General features: G+C 50.8%; 5 protein-coding genes across 5 annotated transcripts in view; 3 read left to right on the forward strand and 2 right to left on the reverse strand.

Moving 5' to 3' along the window:
• Positions 1 to 355, forward strand: part of P884DRAFT_316936 (uncharacterized protein) — a gene marked incomplete at both ends in the record, with an annotated part of 1,373 nt that extends 1,018 nt beyond the window's left edge. Inside the window, one exon of the mRNA XM_069445297.1 lies at positions 314 to 355. Within this exon, the coding sequence (XP_069294075.1) occupies positions 314 to 355 (42 nt within the window). The remainder of the gene's footprint in view (positions 1 to 313) is intronic.
• Positions 356 to 1,360: 1,005 nt separating this feature from the next.
• P884DRAFT_302979 (concanavalin A-like lectin/glucanase domain-containing protein) lies at positions 1,361 to 2,739 on the forward strand (the record flags this gene model as incomplete). Its single annotated transcript, XM_069444986.1, has 5 exons — positions 1,361 to 1,374; positions 1,551 to 1,753; positions 1,817 to 2,013; positions 2,205 to 2,412; positions 2,471 to 2,739. The coding sequence occupies 5 exons, from the start codon at positions 1,361 to 1,363 to the stop codon at positions 2,737 to 2,739; spliced, it is 891 nt and encodes a 296-aa protein (XP_069294076.1).
• Positions 2,740 to 2,778: 39 nt separating this feature from the next.
• Positions 2,779 to 4,184, reverse strand: P884DRAFT_302980 (glycosyl hydrolase; the record flags this gene model as incomplete). Its single annotated transcript, XM_069444987.1, has 6 exons — positions 2,779 to 2,830; positions 2,856 to 3,187; positions 3,260 to 3,433; positions 3,505 to 3,668; positions 3,741 to 3,843; positions 4,170 to 4,184. The coding sequence occupies 6 exons, from the start codon at positions 4,182 to 4,184 to the stop codon at positions 2,779 to 2,781; spliced, it is 840 nt and encodes a 279-aa protein (XP_069294077.1).
• A 924-nt stretch (positions 4,185 to 5,108) lies between these two features.
• On the forward strand, positions 5,109 to 6,752 carry P884DRAFT_210409 (uncharacterized protein; the record flags this gene model as incomplete). The annotated part of the gene is made up of 2 exons (XM_069438997.1): positions 5,109 to 5,309; positions 5,394 to 6,752. The coding sequence occupies 2 exons, from the start codon at positions 5,109 to 5,111 to the stop codon at positions 6,750 to 6,752; spliced, it is 1,560 nt and encodes a 519-aa protein (XP_069294078.1).
• Positions 6,753 to 7,702: 950 nt separating this feature from the next.
• P884DRAFT_250842 (P-loop containing nucleoside triphosphate hydrolase protein) lies at positions 7,703 to 11,796 on the reverse strand. The gene is made up of 2 exons (XM_069440665.1): positions 8,975 to 11,796; positions 7,703 to 8,895 (listed from the first exon to the last, which is right to left on the reverse strand). Exons 1-2 carry the CDS (start codon positions 11,557 to 11,559, stop codon positions 8,130 to 8,132), a joined length of 3,351 nt encoding a protein of 1,116 aa, XP_069294079.1. The 5' UTR covers positions 11,560 to 11,796; the 3' UTR covers positions 7,703 to 8,129.
• Between the last annotated feature and the right edge of the window lie 4,695 nt (positions 11,797 to 16,491).

Raw genomic sequence — 16,491 nt, forward strand, 5'->3', positions numbered from 1 at the left:
CGTGGCGCCTCGCGGAGGCAACGTGGCGCCTCGCGGAGGCGGCGGCGGCGGCTCCAAGCCCATGGACACCCGGTGGTAAAGGCCTTGTTCGGGGTCGGCCATAGCCGGCGCCTCCGAAGTGGCCGTTGTCAAGACACGGGTTGTGTCCCATGTTTCCGGCAAGCCGGTCTTGCCGAACTGGGCGGGAGCTGGTCTCTGGGGGAGTCACTCATTGGATATCGTGGTACCGTGTGCCACGGGCTAGCTCTTGCAGGCTGGCCCGCAAGATGAAGTCATAGGGAATAGAGAAATAGACTTACTATCCGCAGATTAGAACTTGAAACTGTCGCGGTTGCTGTTTGTGAGAGCGGAATAGTTAGCCCGAACTGAGCCCTGAGAAAATAAAGCGAGTGTTGAGAGGTGTAAGGTGGTACCTCACTTCAGCATCTAAGGTAGGTAGAGGTAGAGCTGGCGAGCTTGACCCGGCTTTTCCCCATCCATTTCGTTATCCGCCAGAAGGGGCATCATGGCTTCTTCTGAAGGAATATTTCTCCCGGAAACAATGCAAACCCACCTTCCAAATGACTAGTCCTCTAGGTACTTGTGCACTGACCAGCGGTGGTTAGAAATCCCCAAAGTTCTATTACACTAAAGCCCGATGCCCACCAAGTCCGGGCTCCCGTCTCCGAGCTGGACCAGCGGGCAAACCTTCAGAGCAAAACTCGACCCGAACAATGACGCCGAGGTTTTTGGAGCCCCATCGCGCTAGATGTCTCGAAAAGCGTATAAGTGAGCGGCGCTCTGGGCTAGGTGTATACCTTAATAAAGAGAGGAAAGGATTTTGGGCAACCAGATGTGCAACCTGAGTTTTTTTCCGTGGAAGAGGTATCGTTATATTGCTATGTTGTAGATAGACAACGAAAAATTCTAATCTTAAGCTTATAGCCCTAGCTTCAATCTTAGGATGACGAAGTGTGGTAGTTAGGCTGATAAGGTCAGAGAGTAGAGCGTTGTCTGGAAATAGGGGGTTACGGTAGTCAGGCTTAGGGATATATTACATCACTTAGTTTCGTACATTCGGAGTCGAGTTAAATAATTAATTAGATAGAAACAACGTAAAGAGTAACTATCACGGTATAGCCAATTAACGCAAGGATAGGATTATACTTTTGGAGTATACTATATCAGTCATTTTAGACGGCATGATATCTTACAGCGGTGGCCCTCCTTCGATTATGTGTCGCGGGTTTTCAATAACAGAGAAAACCATTGTCTGGTATATACATTTCATTAGACCGAACTCGGCAAAGAGCAGTATATTCCTAGCGTAGGGAAGTAAGCAGAAGGGGAAGGGCACTGCCAGCCGAGGCCATAATATATTATGTTTAGGTCTAGGTAAGACTCTTAAGGTTCAAAATAACCTACCGGTCAAGTGACTCCTTACCGACATTACGGGGTTAGTTAATCAGACTTAGCCATTATACATAGTATTAGTTATTCATCTTATCTCAAGGTATAGCCATTTTGTCAAGATCTACACTACTATTATTAGACATTAATAATATAGGCAGCAAGTTTACCTTCACTAACCTAGTTATCCGCGGGTTCAACCCGGGCCCGACCGTCTACGTGGTGCCGGCGCCAGCGACATCGACGGCGCCCGCGCCGTACTTCCTCTCCACCTCGACCTCCGAGTTCTTCCCCGGCGCGGCCATCTACCACTCGACCGACCTGATCAACTGGACGCTCATCGGCCACGCGCTCAACCGGCGAGGTCCGACCCCGTCTACTTTGACAACCTGGGCTTCGACCAGGATTTGTTTTGGGACGACGACAGGGACGGGAAAGTGTACCTGTCCACGACGGTGCGCATGGCGCGCCGCACCCGCACGCCGGGGGCTCCGCCTCGAGGACTTCGCCATCCACGTCTCCGAGATCGACCTGCCCACCGGCCGAACGCGGACGCCGCCCGGGATGATCCGGGCCTCGCCGTTCGGCGTCGCCGAGGGGCTCGCACATCATCCGCCGGGGCAGGTACTACTACCTGTTCACGGCCAAGGGCGGCACCGAGGCGGGCCACCAGGAGTGGGCCTTCCGAAGCACCGAGGGCCCTGACCCTCCCCGGGGCCACGCACGGGGCACTGCGATGTGTTTGAGGACGGGCGGGGCCAGTGGTAGGCGGTCCCTGCTCGGGGTGCGGCCGGCAAAGAACCGCGAGGGGAAAGTGGACGGAGGCGCAACCGGGCAGGGAAACGTTCCTGGTCAAGGTGGGCTGGGTGGACGACTGGTCCGTGTTTAACGAGGGGAAGAACGTCACGTTGGAGACAGTTGGCCGCGAGCGGGTTATGCAGGCGCGGGCTGCGGGACCGGACGGCGTACGCTGGAGGGCTGATCTTTCCAGACCGGACCTGGAGCTGGGGTGGTATCATAAGAGTGAGTTCAATCTCATGGATCCACCAGAAGCTGATTCGTTAGCTGACGGGCAGCAAAGACACGCCGATTAAGAAGTGCTACTCCTTGACGGAGCGACCAGGGCATCTCGGGCTGTACGGCAACTGCTACGACCTCACGAGCCCCGAATCCCCGGCTCTGCTGTTGCGGAAGCGGGCGAGATACAACGAGACATTTCGAGTCAAGATGAGCTTCAAGCCCGGCAGACTCGGGTATGAGTCGGGAGTGACGCTGTGGTGGCACCAGTACTCGTTCGCGTCCATCGGCGTCGGCCTCGTGGAACCCTCGGAGGGAGCGCAGGCGGTATAGACCGTCATCGGCTGGGAACCGACGGGGAAGAACGGCGAGCTAAAGGTTTCGTATCCCCTGCTCGACAACGGGGTGACGCTTCGGGGCTCCACTGTCCATCCACGAAAGTGCTGTACGGGAACGAGTAGGTCTCGACAGAGGTTTCGATCGTCAGCTTGATCGCCGCCGCTCCTGCCAGTGGCTTAGAGTTGGAAGTCGTGAGCTCCTGGGCAGCGTGGCCGAGGTTGACCGAGACCCGGCCAGCCGCCAGGTCCACGTCTACTGACGCATATCGAAAGGGGTCTTTGTAGACCGCCAAGCCAGCATGACCGGTCTTGGCCGCAGAAGCCAGGTCGATCTCGGCTTTGGCCGTGGACTCGAGAGCCGTCTGCCGCTGACCCACAAACGTCGGGCTGCCGGCCGTGGCGCCCAACTCTGTGTCGGTGAGACGCAGCTTGATGGCTGCCGCCTCCGCCGAGCAGTATTAGTTGTCCAGGTTGGCGTCGCGGATGTAAATCGTGTGGGGGGAGGATGGTTGTACTGGCGACTCAAAGCCCGGGATGCGCTGCTTAGCCCCGACAATGCTCCTCCGCGAAGCGGGCAGATAGTGGCGCAGCTGGACGGGCTCAAAAATTGGAAACTCGCCTTCTGGCCACTCGACGGGAACCATGTACGTTTCGCGCCCAAGGGGGTACGAAGCGCCACGCTCGCCGAGCTCGCGGCGCGCCAGCATCAGCGCCCACACCAGTTGCCCGCCGTGTCTTGGACCAGATCGGCGTGGCCAACGCAGGTTATGGGGGAGCCCGGCGCGCCTGTGATCAGAGGGTTCTTTTCGTGGCCTTCAAAGGGGCCGGTGGCTGCCTTTGACCGCGCCATGGCGACCTTGTGCCGGCGGTGCGTCCCACCCTCGGCAATCATCAGGTAGTACCAGCCATTCTTCTTGTAGAGGTCTGCAAAAAAACAACAGCGGATCAGCTACTAGTAGACTGCATCAAGCAACAAACGAGAAGAGCTGGACTGACGAGGTCCTTCCGGGCAGTTGCCTCCGGTACCAGCCCATACATCTCGAGCTTCCGTCACCAGCTTCCCTGTGGTCAAGTCGATCTCGGCCTGGCGGATGACGGTCTGCGGCTTTTTTTCGGTAGCCGTGGATAAAGCTGCCGATCATATAGACTCTGCCATCGTCGTCAAAAAACAGGTCGGGATCGATGCCGTGAAACTCAAATGGCATGGGGTCAAATACAAAGTACCGAGGGACTGCAAGCGCGGTGTGGTTTTTGTTTTTGCCCCAATCAGGGGTGCAGGGGCGCCCTCAGGGGGCTTGTTTTTGCCCCAATCAGTGCAGAGGTGCGCCCAGGCGCTTGGCTGCAGCTCGCTAAAGCTTGATGCGGAGGACCCTGAATCCGGGGGTGAGCTCTTGCGGCTCGTCGAGCTCGTTGTTGTCGACCGACAGGGGGGCAGGCCATGATCGACCGATATTCACAGCTTCGTGTTCCTACTTATTGTTAGCTGTTCCCCTCGCAACACCGGGTTCTTTTTTAAGTCCCTGGCCCTGCCCACGCCGGGGAGTTGAGTCCAAACAATGCGGTCGCCGCCGTTGGCTAAGAGTGACGATGTTACTCACCATTTCGCCCGGCCAGCACCATAATTATATGTCCCGCCATTTGTCCTTGTTGTCCTGCCGCCCAAGATGGGTCTCTCCAAGCAGGTTTGGTACAACAAGGGCACGGGGCTCATAGACATGGAGCTCTCCGCTGTGGCACCCCCTCTCGCCGACGATAAAAAGCCAGAGTCTGCCACGGTCGAGACGGTTTCCAAGAAGCAAGAATCAGTCTAAGATGCTTGGCCGATTTGGGGGGCAACTGTTGCAAGTTATGCCTGTTTCAAGGCCCCGGGTAGCTTGCGTCGATTACCGACATGCTCAGCCACTGCTCTGGAAATATTGGGTCCAAGATGAACGTAGGAACGCATGATACATTGCAAAGTTTGAAATGTTCTAGCTGCGAAGTAACCGGAGTCCATGCGTGCTCGGCTACCTCAGTCATAGAATTAGTTCTCGAATTTTGTTGAACAACTCACAGGGGTGAGTATACCTCCTTTGATTCACATTTAGATGAGATGTTCTGTTCTCGCCAATCATTAGGTAATAGCTGTGCTTTAAGCATCTTCTAAATTACTATTTGTCAATGTATCGTTCTTTCAAGGCGGCAAATGGAACTACTGCAGTGGATTTGCACGGTGGGGTAATTAGCTTGATTTTCGCTGAGCGGTTTTTGTTACATAGCAGCTTTCAACGTAGAGTCGTCAACTTCTCTCGTGCTGCCCCGCTGCTGGACCCTGAAACAGTAATATTAATTAAAATACCATAAAATACCACTTCCCTGCCAACAATGGCCCCTCACCTCCTCGCCGGCGACGGGCCCCCGGAGATCGTGATCCTCATCGTCGAGGCCTGCGAGAGCCTTAGCGATGTCCTGGCTCTCACTTCTACGTGCCGCGCCATGCACCACATCGGCCGCGCTCACGCAGTGGCTCATCTCTGGTCAGAGCTAGATGGCGAGACCCCGTGCTTGGAGGAGGCCTTGATCGCGGTGGGTGATTACCACCATTGATTCATTGATTCATTGATTTAGGTGAATACAAAAAGCACTAATTAATTCCTCCTCTCTGAACAGGTCCGCATGACGGAGCTGGTTGCCGACGCAGAACGCCGCGGCGTGCTGCCGCCCCTGCGATTCTCTCCCGGAGAGCTGAGCAGGAGCCGCCGCAGGCCCACCATCCCGGAGCTGCAGGCCGCTCTTGCTCTCTCTCGGCTGGTCAGCGTCTTGGAGCTCGCCATCCGAAGGACGAACCCATTTACCCCGGGCGTTACGTTTCTGAGATGGTTACCTGACTATCCCCTGGTAGTCAAAGGGCGGGAATGGCAGGCTCGAGTGCACAAAGCAATTTACAGAGTCCTTATCTCTGCTGCCGCCCTAGCCGGAGCCTATATCGAGCCGCTTTTCGCCGCCAAGTCGCGGCCCGGCCTCGAGCTAACAGTCACAAGCACGACCCGGGGTCAGCTCTCGGAAAGGCAGCTCGAGTTCCTCGAGCAGTTTGCCGTTTGCAATATGAATCCGGCACCTGCGGCAGAGGAGGATGTCTTCGGCACCCTCGGCTCCTGGCTCCTCGAGACCATTCTATCTGACAGGAGAGGGCGAGAGGCAATGGCGAAGCGGTTCGACGAGGGTTATGGGCGAGCGCTGTATTGCAAAAACCGCGTCAGCTGTCCGGTAACCGCGGTCGAGGGTGGCAACCATTCCGACGCCCACTTCGTTGCCTGGGAAATCATGCAGATGCTCTGGGTCCGAGAACACCTCAGCCGATCTGTGAGCCGTCAGCGCCCGGCTCACGACGCTGGTAATGGGCCTTTCAGCGCCGACAAGAATCGGGAGGACAGGTCTGGAACCGCTAGTACGGCAGCGCGAGCTGTGTTCTTTGGCGTATTCCAAACAGAGGAAGTAGACTCGGGTGACTTGGACCCTGAGGGTGCGCCGAACCCCTTCGCCCGCTTGGCCTACATCCCGGCGCAAGACGCAACCCGGTACGAGCTTGAGCCCATCGATCACAATCGCGAGAACATGCTAAGACCCGTTAACGTCTGGGGCTCGAGCACCGCTATTTTCTTCCCCTGGATCCGCGGCTGCTCGGGGCGGCCGAACTGGAATCTTCATGACAACAACCAAGCGGCCGGCTCTCCCGTTGCGCCCCTTGCCAACAAATTCTTCGAGTACTTTCTGCGACGACACCTGGGTCTCCGGCTGTTGTCTAGCAGTTTTGACAACTCCACAGACCCAAGTTATCTAGCTTTCCTGGGCAGCCTGGCCATCTTCGCCCATGACGACGTCCTAGTACGCGAACCATACAAAGGCCCCAACGCTTCGGTCATATCGGACGCCTCTTATCTCGATGGCACGGAGCTGCTCACAAAGTCCGATCCACCGGCAGTTCGCGTCTTTCGTCATCAGTCGGATTGGTTCTCACCGGAGTGGTAACATAAAAATACGCTGCAGTTACTGATAATCTCCGAGGGTCTCGACAGGCAACTTAGGTTTTTAGGATCGACTCTGAGGCCTTGAGAACTCTTTAAGTGTGTGGCACGGATCTCGGACCTTCACTACCACTTTGCTTGCCTGCCGAAGTCGATCGCATACTCATGTATGTACATTCACCGAACGAGCAGTCCAAACTGCATCTTATCTGTCCACATACATAATAGACATCGTAGTTACGACCGCAATGCCTTCGACAGCTGCCTGTCAGATAGCGCGGGTAAGGCCGTCCGGCAAAACATCTCTGCCGCTAGACGAGCGTGCGGTATGAGCCCGCTTCCGATGGTTTGCAGTCGGGACGGTAAGGAGGTTTGTATTTTTTTTTTCTTGTGCTTGTGCTCTGATAATTAGAACGCCCTGCATCCTTCATGGAGGAGACCGGCGATATAACGAGCGCGAATAGGCACTTGGCAGTGCCGATTCCATTAAGGCTGCGAGTCTCCCTGGTGCCGTTCTTCAGGGTTGTGTTGATCATGATCGTCCCGTCGGAAGCCCTATCTTAACCACGAGGCAAAAGCGGAGCCAAATCACCACTTATGGAGAAAGAGCTCAAATATCATCTGTTTTTCCTCGTCCCAGTTCCACCACATTCAAGCCACGTGAGAAGCAGAATAGGGGAGAGCTCGCAGGAAGTTTACCGCGTTTCCATGTACTGATGTCGTGCCAGGCAAGCGTGTGCTTCTGGAAAAATCCACGACGAAATATAACTATGCAAGAAGAAAAGAGTGTATACTCCATAAGCGCGAATTAGTCAGGCTTCGTTTCACAGGCGAGAACCTCATGCTTGGTGGAGCAAAGCAAATGCCGCAGCGCGAAGAGACAAAAGTAAAAAAAAGATGCCTTTGCCGATGTCATCACCTCTGATAAAGCGACAGATTTGGACAGTCGATCGTCCGGGACATGTCAATCTTCGCAGCTCTGGCTAAAAAGTAACTCCCAAGACCCAGCGTTGCCACCAATTCAGGCCTGAACGCTCTTTCATGTTTGGATCGCGAGTCACGGATAACACAGAAGACATGAACATGAGAGCTGAATCGACCGGGACATGCAAGCCTCTCTATTAAGCCCGCACCAGAACGCCTGTATCCCCATTTCTATCCCATGCCTTTTCTTTCCAACCAACGCAGTGCCACAAGCGATCTAGGACTCGTCTACCTCGACCAAAGAACCGGACAGCAAACCGCTCGTCATCCCGTCGCGCTCTATGCCTCTCTTGCCCTCGCTCGCTCGCTCGCTTGCTCGCTCGTTACTGTGCTATAGTTCCCCAGACGAATTGCTCACTGACATAACTTGACACCGATCTCTCAGCTGAACTCGGGCCTACTCCGCCTCATCATCCGTATCGGGCGGCCTCGGTGTCCCCTTGGGACTGTTCAACCACTCGATGTGCCTGAGCCTCCTCCGCACCTCTCTCTCCTTCAGCTCTCGCTTGGTCAGCTTCTTCTTCTTCTTGGCCTTGAACTTCATGCTCTCCCCCGTGACGGCAGGAGGGGCCCCGTTATCCTCGGCCCCGCTGTTCACCGCGCTGCTCACCACGCTGGAGCTCGGCACGGGGCTGTTTAGCCCGCTGGTGATCGCCGAGGCAGGCTTGCTGGCCCCGCTGTCCTCGAACCGGTCGAGCGCCACCTGCGAGGCGCCCCGGTGCGTCACCCGCCCGTCCAGCACGTGCCACTGCTCCGTTGCCAGAGCGCCGACAAACTCCTCGTTGTGTGAAATCATAACCACGCCTCCCTTGAAGTCGCGGATGGCCACGGCCAGGCCGCCGAGCGAGTCACGGTCCAAGAAGTTGGTGGGCTCGTCGAGGACAAGCAGGTGCGGATTGTTCCACATAGCGCCGGCGATGACCACCTTGACTTTCTGGCCGCCAGAGAGAGAACCAATCTCGTTGTGGTTGGCGATCTCAGGGTCGAGGCCCAGGTCTTCAAAGTGTTTGCTAATGACCGAGGGCTGCAGCTCGCGGTACCCCAGGCCTTCGCGCGACGCCTCGTGATCGTCAAACTCCTGAACGAGCTTGTCGAAACCGAGCTCCAGAAGGGTCTCACGTGAGATTTGCGTGTTGTGCTTAGGGAGGAAGCCACGCCATTTGCTAAAAGGGGCGTCAGTCAAAAAGGTTGGGACGCGAACATGGGTTGTGAAGGGGGGGAAAGGGGGGGGGAAGCACTCACACTTCGTATTGGAACGTCTTCTTGTACTTTTGTCTACCGACAAGCGCCTCTATCTGGCGCTTGCCCTTTCCGTCGCCAACATCTATGAACTTGTCCATCTGCTCCCTGTCCTTTTCGGACAAGATGCGGGTTTGCTTCAAGTGCACCTCGCGGTCATCGCCGTGGGCATATCGCCACTGCAGGTACTGGTTGGGCGTCTTCTCCAGGTGCATCTCGACGTGCTCCAGCGCGTGTTGCTTGATATACCCGATACGAAGGTTGGGGTGCTTCTCCACCTTCCCTGACGTGGGGATCAGCTCGCCCGTGAGCAGCTTGATCAGCGTCGACTTGCCCGCACCGTTGGGGCCAATGATAGCCACACGGGATGACAGCGAGAGCTGGCAAGACACATCGCTCAGCGAAGGCTTCGGCGCGTTGGGATACGTGTACGAGACGTTGGTCATGCGGATGATGGCGCGCGTCTGGGATTTGACGCCCGAGAGTATGCCGGGGGGAGGGAATTTGAACTGCACGTTCGACGCCGACAACGTGTAATAGCTCTTGGCCTCCGGGCGGAGCTTGACAAAGGCGGCAAGGTTACCCTTGTAGTGGCTGAGCTTTTTGTTGGGCTCGTAGTGGTAAATGTCGGTGGTGACCTCATCCAGGAAACTAGAGTCATGGGACACGATCAGGCTGGTAATCTCGGTGTGCGTCTTGAGATAGTTCTCGAGCCACTTGATATTGGCCACATCGAGATGGTTCGTCGGTTCGTCCAGCAGCAAGACGTCCGCCCGCTGCAGCATGGCGCGCGCAAGAGCCAGCTTCATCTTCCAACCGCCGGACAGCGAGCCGACCTTCTGCGATTGCCTGCCCTCGGGGCCAGAGGTAAATCCGAACTCTTCCAGTACGGCGGAGATTCTCTCCCTCCCTTCCTTCGCGATGGTTGGGTCCTTGCACATGAAATCCAGAATGCTAATGTCAGCATCCTCGCCCTGGTTATGCTCGACGTAGCAGGTGCGCAACACGTCTTGAGGGGGGAACCCTTCCAGTTTGCCACTAGCGATGCTCTTCATCAGCGTAGATTTGCCGGCACCATTCCTGCCACAGAGGCCATAACGGTGACCCTTGAGCAGCCGCAAGTTCGTGTGTGACAGCAGCAGCATACCGCCGTAAGCGAGCGAGAAGTCGGCGTTGACAATCTCAACCTCGCCGTCGTCTTCTTTCTCGGGGACACCATACTTGCGGTGGTCTTCCTCAACATAGAACTTGTGGACGGAAGCAGCGATGGCCTCAGCAGCTGGCGTCAGCGACCGAAGATAAGGCGCGATGTTGGCAGGAATGCGATCCAACTGCCGATGGTTCACGTCCTCGCTGACCATCTCGCAGATGTACGGGCGCGCCAGGTCGTATGCGGTCGAACCACCAGACAGGCCACCATTCTTCTTAATCTCGTCGTCGAGGACCTTGGCAACGTCATCGGCGGTGGTCCGCTCAACGATGGCCGTCTTTTCGTTGCCCATGGCCTTGTCCATCACACCCAGAGCCCGGGTTGCTAACTCGCGTACTTCGGGAAGAGAAGCTCTGTCGACGACGCTTTTGATGCCGGGTTGAAGCTTGGGCAAGAATGCCCGAGCCTCGATGGGGTCGTGGACCAATTTGGTCAAGTTCTCGGTGATAACGACCGTCTGGCGGAGAACTTCTTGGGGTGTGGTTGGGTTGTTGAGGGAGCGCTCCAGGAAGGGCGTAAGCAAGGCCAAGACGGGAGATGTGACGACGGCAACAAAAGTCGTCTGGGAGAGGGCGTGGATCGCTTTCTGCAGCGTCTCGGCCGAAGGGTGGTGCATCGTGTCGATAAGGAGGGGAATCCGCGGCGCAACATCGTCGTTGGAGAGCAAGGTAGTAAGGGAGTTCATGGTCTTGACGGCCTGCTTCTCGACCTCGCTCTTCATGTCGAGCATGCCGTTTTCGACCACCGGAATGAGTATGGCGAGCTTGGAGCCCATTGTGTCGCGCAAAAGATCTTGCTCTTGCGCCTGTTCCTTGGTACTGCCGATTATTGGCTTGGCCTTGTCGGCCATCTTCTGTATTAACTTCAAGGCACCGACAACACCTTGCCACTTGCCGCCGGACTTCTTGATGTACTGGATCAGTACAGGCAGGAGACCGGCCACCATGGCTTCGACGCTCAGGTTGGCGAAGAGCGCATCGATTCCGTACTGGGCAGCATCGCGAACCACGGCGCCCTTGTCCGCGAGGGCATCGAGGGCACAATCGAGCATGCCGCCATCCTGGAGCAGGAGAACGACCTCGCTGATGGGCTGACGTGGCGGGAAACGTTCGAACAGGGCACCGAGTAAGTTCTGGGCGCTCTCGCGACGGAGGCCGCTCTTCTTATCGGCGGCGGCCTTCTTGACTTCGCTAAGGATGCCGTATTGGTGCAGACCCTGGAAGCCAACCGAGTTGAGCAGAAGCTCGCACAGGCCGTAGCAAGCTTCGATCGAGGCGTTTGAGGTTTTGGCGGTGAAGACGGTGTCGAGCAGGGACGCAACTTCGGCCTGCGTGGGGGCTGGGGCAGCGCCATCGGGCGGCTTGATGGGCACTGTCATGGTTGGCGGCGAGACGGTGTGAGCGGAAGCCGTCGGTTAACCTCGGGGCTCCCAAAGCAGCGCGGCGCAGTCCGAGACCTTGATGAGACAGATCGAAACGGATAAGGCGCGCGCGACAAGACTGTCTGCAACGGCGGGAGTTGCCCTCGACAGGATTTGATGTTGGCGAGGCGCGGGTTTTGCGGTTGGCAATGGGAACGTTGCCCCGCGCACCCTCGAAATTTTGCTAGGAGAGGTCGTTATCGCGCTGTTGGGAAATTCCTTATCAACAGCCGGCGCCCAAGGCCCCACAACCTAAACATGGCATTCCAACGAGGGGGACAGGCGTGAACGCGATGTGCCATCACTCCCAGAAACTGTTCTGGGGATGAACAGGCTGCTCCGCAGGGGCCCGGGTGCTCATTCATCATGGACCATGACCTCTCAGCGAGCGATGAACTCAGTTGTGTTAGATGAACATATACGACCATCCAGCGCGGTGGAGAGCGCTCTCCCAAGTCCAAGCACGTCAGTAGCATTCCCCATGCGGAAGTGGCCCGAATCTGATTCAGCTCCGAGTCCCCCATAGGTGGCGGTATGTACATACATCCAAGCAAAAGACCCTCGTTTTTTCCAGCAGAAAGGTTCGGTAGACGACGAGTTGTAGGGAGCCCGACCTGTCGTCTCTCTGGCACCACAGCGGCTGTGACAGTCAATTATGCCGGCTCCTTCCGAAGCTGCATTTGGTGTGGTTGCAGTTCCACACGCCGCCTGTGTAATTAGCAGCCGGTCGACATCCCTCCTTCCCAGCAATATCAACCACTATCCTTTAATACCTCTCATAGCCAAGTTGGCCTCCAAAGCCAGTACTGGCCCTTGAGACTAGGTTGTTATATTTTAAGGCCTCACTAGCCTGCAAGCACAGATGTTCGCATTCGAATTAACACTCAGTTATCAGCAGTTACCAGTTCTCAGCAATTGGTAAGATGTAACACAAGACAATTAGAGAGGCAATACAGAATATATGACTTAGATATAATATAGCTAATAGACCTAGGGAGGCGTCTAGAGTATAGCCTTATTAGGAGGCTAGTCTGACGGGCCTAGGCTCCACCCGGGCTAATCAATAACAGGCTATACCCGGTTTCGGACCGGACCTACATACGTTCGTAAGGCGTTCGTAGGGCACGCGCTCAGGACCCGGTTAGGCTCTAACCTAACGCCTAACCAAACCCTAACCAGAGTATACATGTACCCCCTATATTAGGAAACGGAACCCCTTTCGGCACCTATACTTACTTTCTCCTCTTTCTTCCCTTAAGGTAGTTAAATAAAATATTATACGCTTATTTATAGTTATTATAAGGCTAGTATATTATATTTTAACTACCTTCTATTAATAGTAACCCTCTTAAGTGAATGACCGATAATTTAGTTATAGTAGAATCTAGAGTATATATACCTTTAAGCTTAGTAGAGTTATAAGAACTTGTCTACTCTTTCTAAGTAGTAGTAGTATAGTAGAACGTTATAATTAACTCCCTCTAGGCATCCTAGACTTAACCTATATTAACCCCTAACTTAGTTAAGATATCCCTAGAGAGATAGCGGCCCTAAAGGAAACGCCTCTTAACTAGGGAACCTTTTAATAGTAAGAAGGAACTTTTTATAGTATAGAAAAGTATAATAAAATATATTCTTATGGTAGATAGAGACTTTATTAGCTCTAACTATAACTAGTAGGTTTTTATCTAGGGAAACCTAATATAATAGGTTTAGACCTAGGTTATAGTATACTATAAATCTATAGGCCTAAAGATTAGATATAACCTAGCTTAGTTTCTCTAATACCTTAAGAGCGTTTTTTCTAACCCCTATAAGAAGATAATAGCCCTATTAGAGCTTAAGTTCTTATAATAGAGAGATAATAAGCTATTCTCTACTTTTATTATCTAGTTTAAGGCAAAACTCTTAAAGGTAGGTAGTCTCCTTTAGAATAATAAGATATACCTAATTAAACTATAATAATACCTCTCTCTAAGACTTAAGTATATAGCTATTAGATAGGGAATTCCCTAGGATAACTATATAGTAGTAGTAGAGAGATACTATAAAATTACGATAGACCTTAAGGCTCTCTACCTAGGTAATAGATATTAGTAGATATAAAGACAATAGGTAACTACTAAACTATAGAGAGAGAAGGATATTAATAGGGATATACTAATGATAGATATTAACTTGGTACAAACTAACCTATAGAAGAAGGGTCCTAGTAAGGATTAGCTAAGGGGATGTAAAGGAGATGCCCTAAGGGTAAAATAGGTTAGTTAGGAGGTATATATAGTATAATAGGTAACTAGAGTATATATCTAATATAGATAGAAGGGTTACTTTATTACCAAGTGTAAATATACTCCTATTAGAAGACTAGTATAGTAGAACTAGCTAAGGGCCGACATTTATACCCTAGAGGCTAAGGAAGAGAGAGAGGATAGTGACTAGTCTAATAAGGAAGATAGGGAATAGGGAAAAGAATAGCCCCTAAGCAAAGTCTCGCAAGGAGGCTAGAAGACTATAACCACTAGGAAAGTAAGTTTATAGAGATTAGTAAGAGAATAGATAGACCCCCTTTTCTTATTCTAGTCTTCCTTAACTCTATTAGCTTTATAAATGCTTAAGTAGATAATAGATATTTTAGCTATAACGTTATTAATAAAAGGATATACTAGAAGCTTAGACTTAAGTAAATTAGTTTACTAACCCCTTATACCCTTAGTACTATAATAGGGGTATATCCTAATTAGAAGATTACTTAAATAATCTATATTATAATAGATATTAATAGATAGGAGAGTTAAGCTATATTCTATATAGTCCCTAGACTAGTATAGGATATTATATTAGGCCTTCTATAGATAGAATATTAGAAGGTTAAATTAGACGTAAGTACTAGTATCTTAGAGATTAGGGTATAGCTAGGACTATTTATCTAGGAAGTCTCCTTATAGACTAAAAAGATAGGAATCTCCTAAATTATAAGTATAGTTTTTATAGGCTTAGTTTAGAAAGTATAGAAAAGGAAGACTTCTAATACCTTCCTAGTTATAAGTATCTAGGAAATAATAACTATCTTAGAATCGAGGTATAAATTCGACAGAGGTATAAGAGAAAAGGGGAGTAGCTACTTAGAACTAGAGGTAACTCTACTAAAAGAGCTTTATAACTTTACTAACCTCTTTAACAAGGAGAAGGCTAGCGGTTTACCTCCTTATTATAGCATTACTAACCATTATATCAAGTTAAAAGAAGGTCCTAATAGGAAGATTCCTAAACTCCCTTAGGGACCCCTCTATAATATGTTATAAGATTACCTATTAGAGGTCTAGAAATAGGTCATTAATCTATTAGATAAGGGATAGATTTAGGCAAGTTCCTCTTTAGCTATTACTCCTATCCTTTTAATAAAGAAGGTAGATAAGGGATAGAGATTCTATATAGACTACTAGGCCCTAAATAAGATCATAAAGTAGGATCGATACCTACTTCTACTAATTAAGGAGACTCTCTACTCCTTAGTTAGGGCTTAGTAGTTTATAAAACTCGATATTAGGGCAGCTTTCTACTATATCTAGATTATAGAAGGAGATAAGTATTTAATAGTATTTTAAACCTAGTTTAGACTCTTTAAATAGCTAGTCTACCCCTTTAGATTAGTAGGTATACTTATAACTTTCTAGTAATATATTAATAATACCTTTAGCCTAATACTTAGAGACTTTATAATAGTATACCTTAATAATATCTTAATATATATAATAGGTAGTAGAAAGGACTATATGAAATAAATTAGGGAAGTTCTCTAGAGATTATAAGTAGTAGGGTTAGCTTTTAACCTTAAGAAGTATATATTTGCTATAAAAGAAGTTAAATACCTTGGCTATATTATTAAGGCTGGTACCCGAGTCTGTCCTAACCCCGAGAAGCTTATTACTATCCATAATTAGGAGGCGCTACGGAAAGTTCGAGGAATATAGAGTTTCTTAGGGTTTGCTAACTTCTACTACGACTTTATCCCTAACTTCTCCAAGATAACTATACCCCTAATATAGTTAACCTATAAGAATACCCCGTTTCGGTAGGGAAAGGAGGAGTAAGAGGCCTTTAAAGCCCTTAAGACGGCCTTTATCTCGGAGCTAATCCTAGTATAATAGGACCCTAAGAGGGAGACAGTTCTTAAGGTAGACTATTCTAGGATAGCCCTTAGTAGATGCCTTTCTTAATAGGGAGAAGATAGGGTTCTATATCCTATGGCCTATTATTTTATAAAGTTAACCCTAGCTAAAAGGAATTATATAATCTATAATAAGGAATTACTTATAATTATCTCTTACTTAAAGGCTTAGTTAATAGAGCTTTATAATATTATAGCCCCTTTCTAAATCCTAACCGACTATAAGAACCTTAAATATTTTACCTAGCCCTATCCGATTAGCAAATGATAAGCTTAATAGGCTAAGATACTCTCTTACTTTAACTTTAAGCTCTAATATTATCCTAGATTATAGGCATCTTATCCTAACGCCCTATCCTATCACAAATAAGACTTCCCTAAAGATATATAACATACTATATAACTTCTTCCTACCATCTAATTAGATACCTCTACTACCTTAGAGTCACTAGAAATATCTTACCTACCTAAGGGGAATAACATTTTTATAGATAGCTTGCTTACGTCCCTCTAGGATAAGGGAGTTCTTAAGGATAAACACTATATATACCGACTCTAGGCTGTCCGAGATAGGGCCCGGAAGTTCCCTAAAGAGGTAAATATGGTATAAACCTAGATTATAGACTATTCTCTAAGTATATAAGGTACTCTTTAGTTTTAGGGGAGACTTTAGCTCTTTATATAGGAACCCCTTACTATTACTATCTTCTAATGAGTTT

The sequence above is a fragment of the Thermothelomyces heterothallicus genome (assembly GCF_042370625.1).
Source record: "Thermothelomyces heterothallicus CBS 202.75 unplaced genomic scaffold P884_scaffold_32, whole genome shotgun sequence".
In the NCBI taxonomy this organism is placed as follows: domain Eukaryota; kingdom Fungi; phylum Ascomycota; class Sordariomycetes; order Sordariales; family Chaetomiaceae; genus Thermothelomyces; species Thermothelomyces heterothallicus.

Excerpts from the sequence above, each read along its gene's own strand:
- P884DRAFT_250842 (XM_069440665.1), bottom strand. The coding sequence starts at position 11,559 with ATGACAGTGCCCATCAAGCCGCCCGATGGCGCTGCCCCAGCCCCCACG. Across the intron at positions 8,896-8,974 it reads AAGACGTTCCAATACGAAGT|CAAATGGCGTGGCTTCCTCC; the intron begins GTGAGTGCTTCC and ends CGCCCCTTTTAG.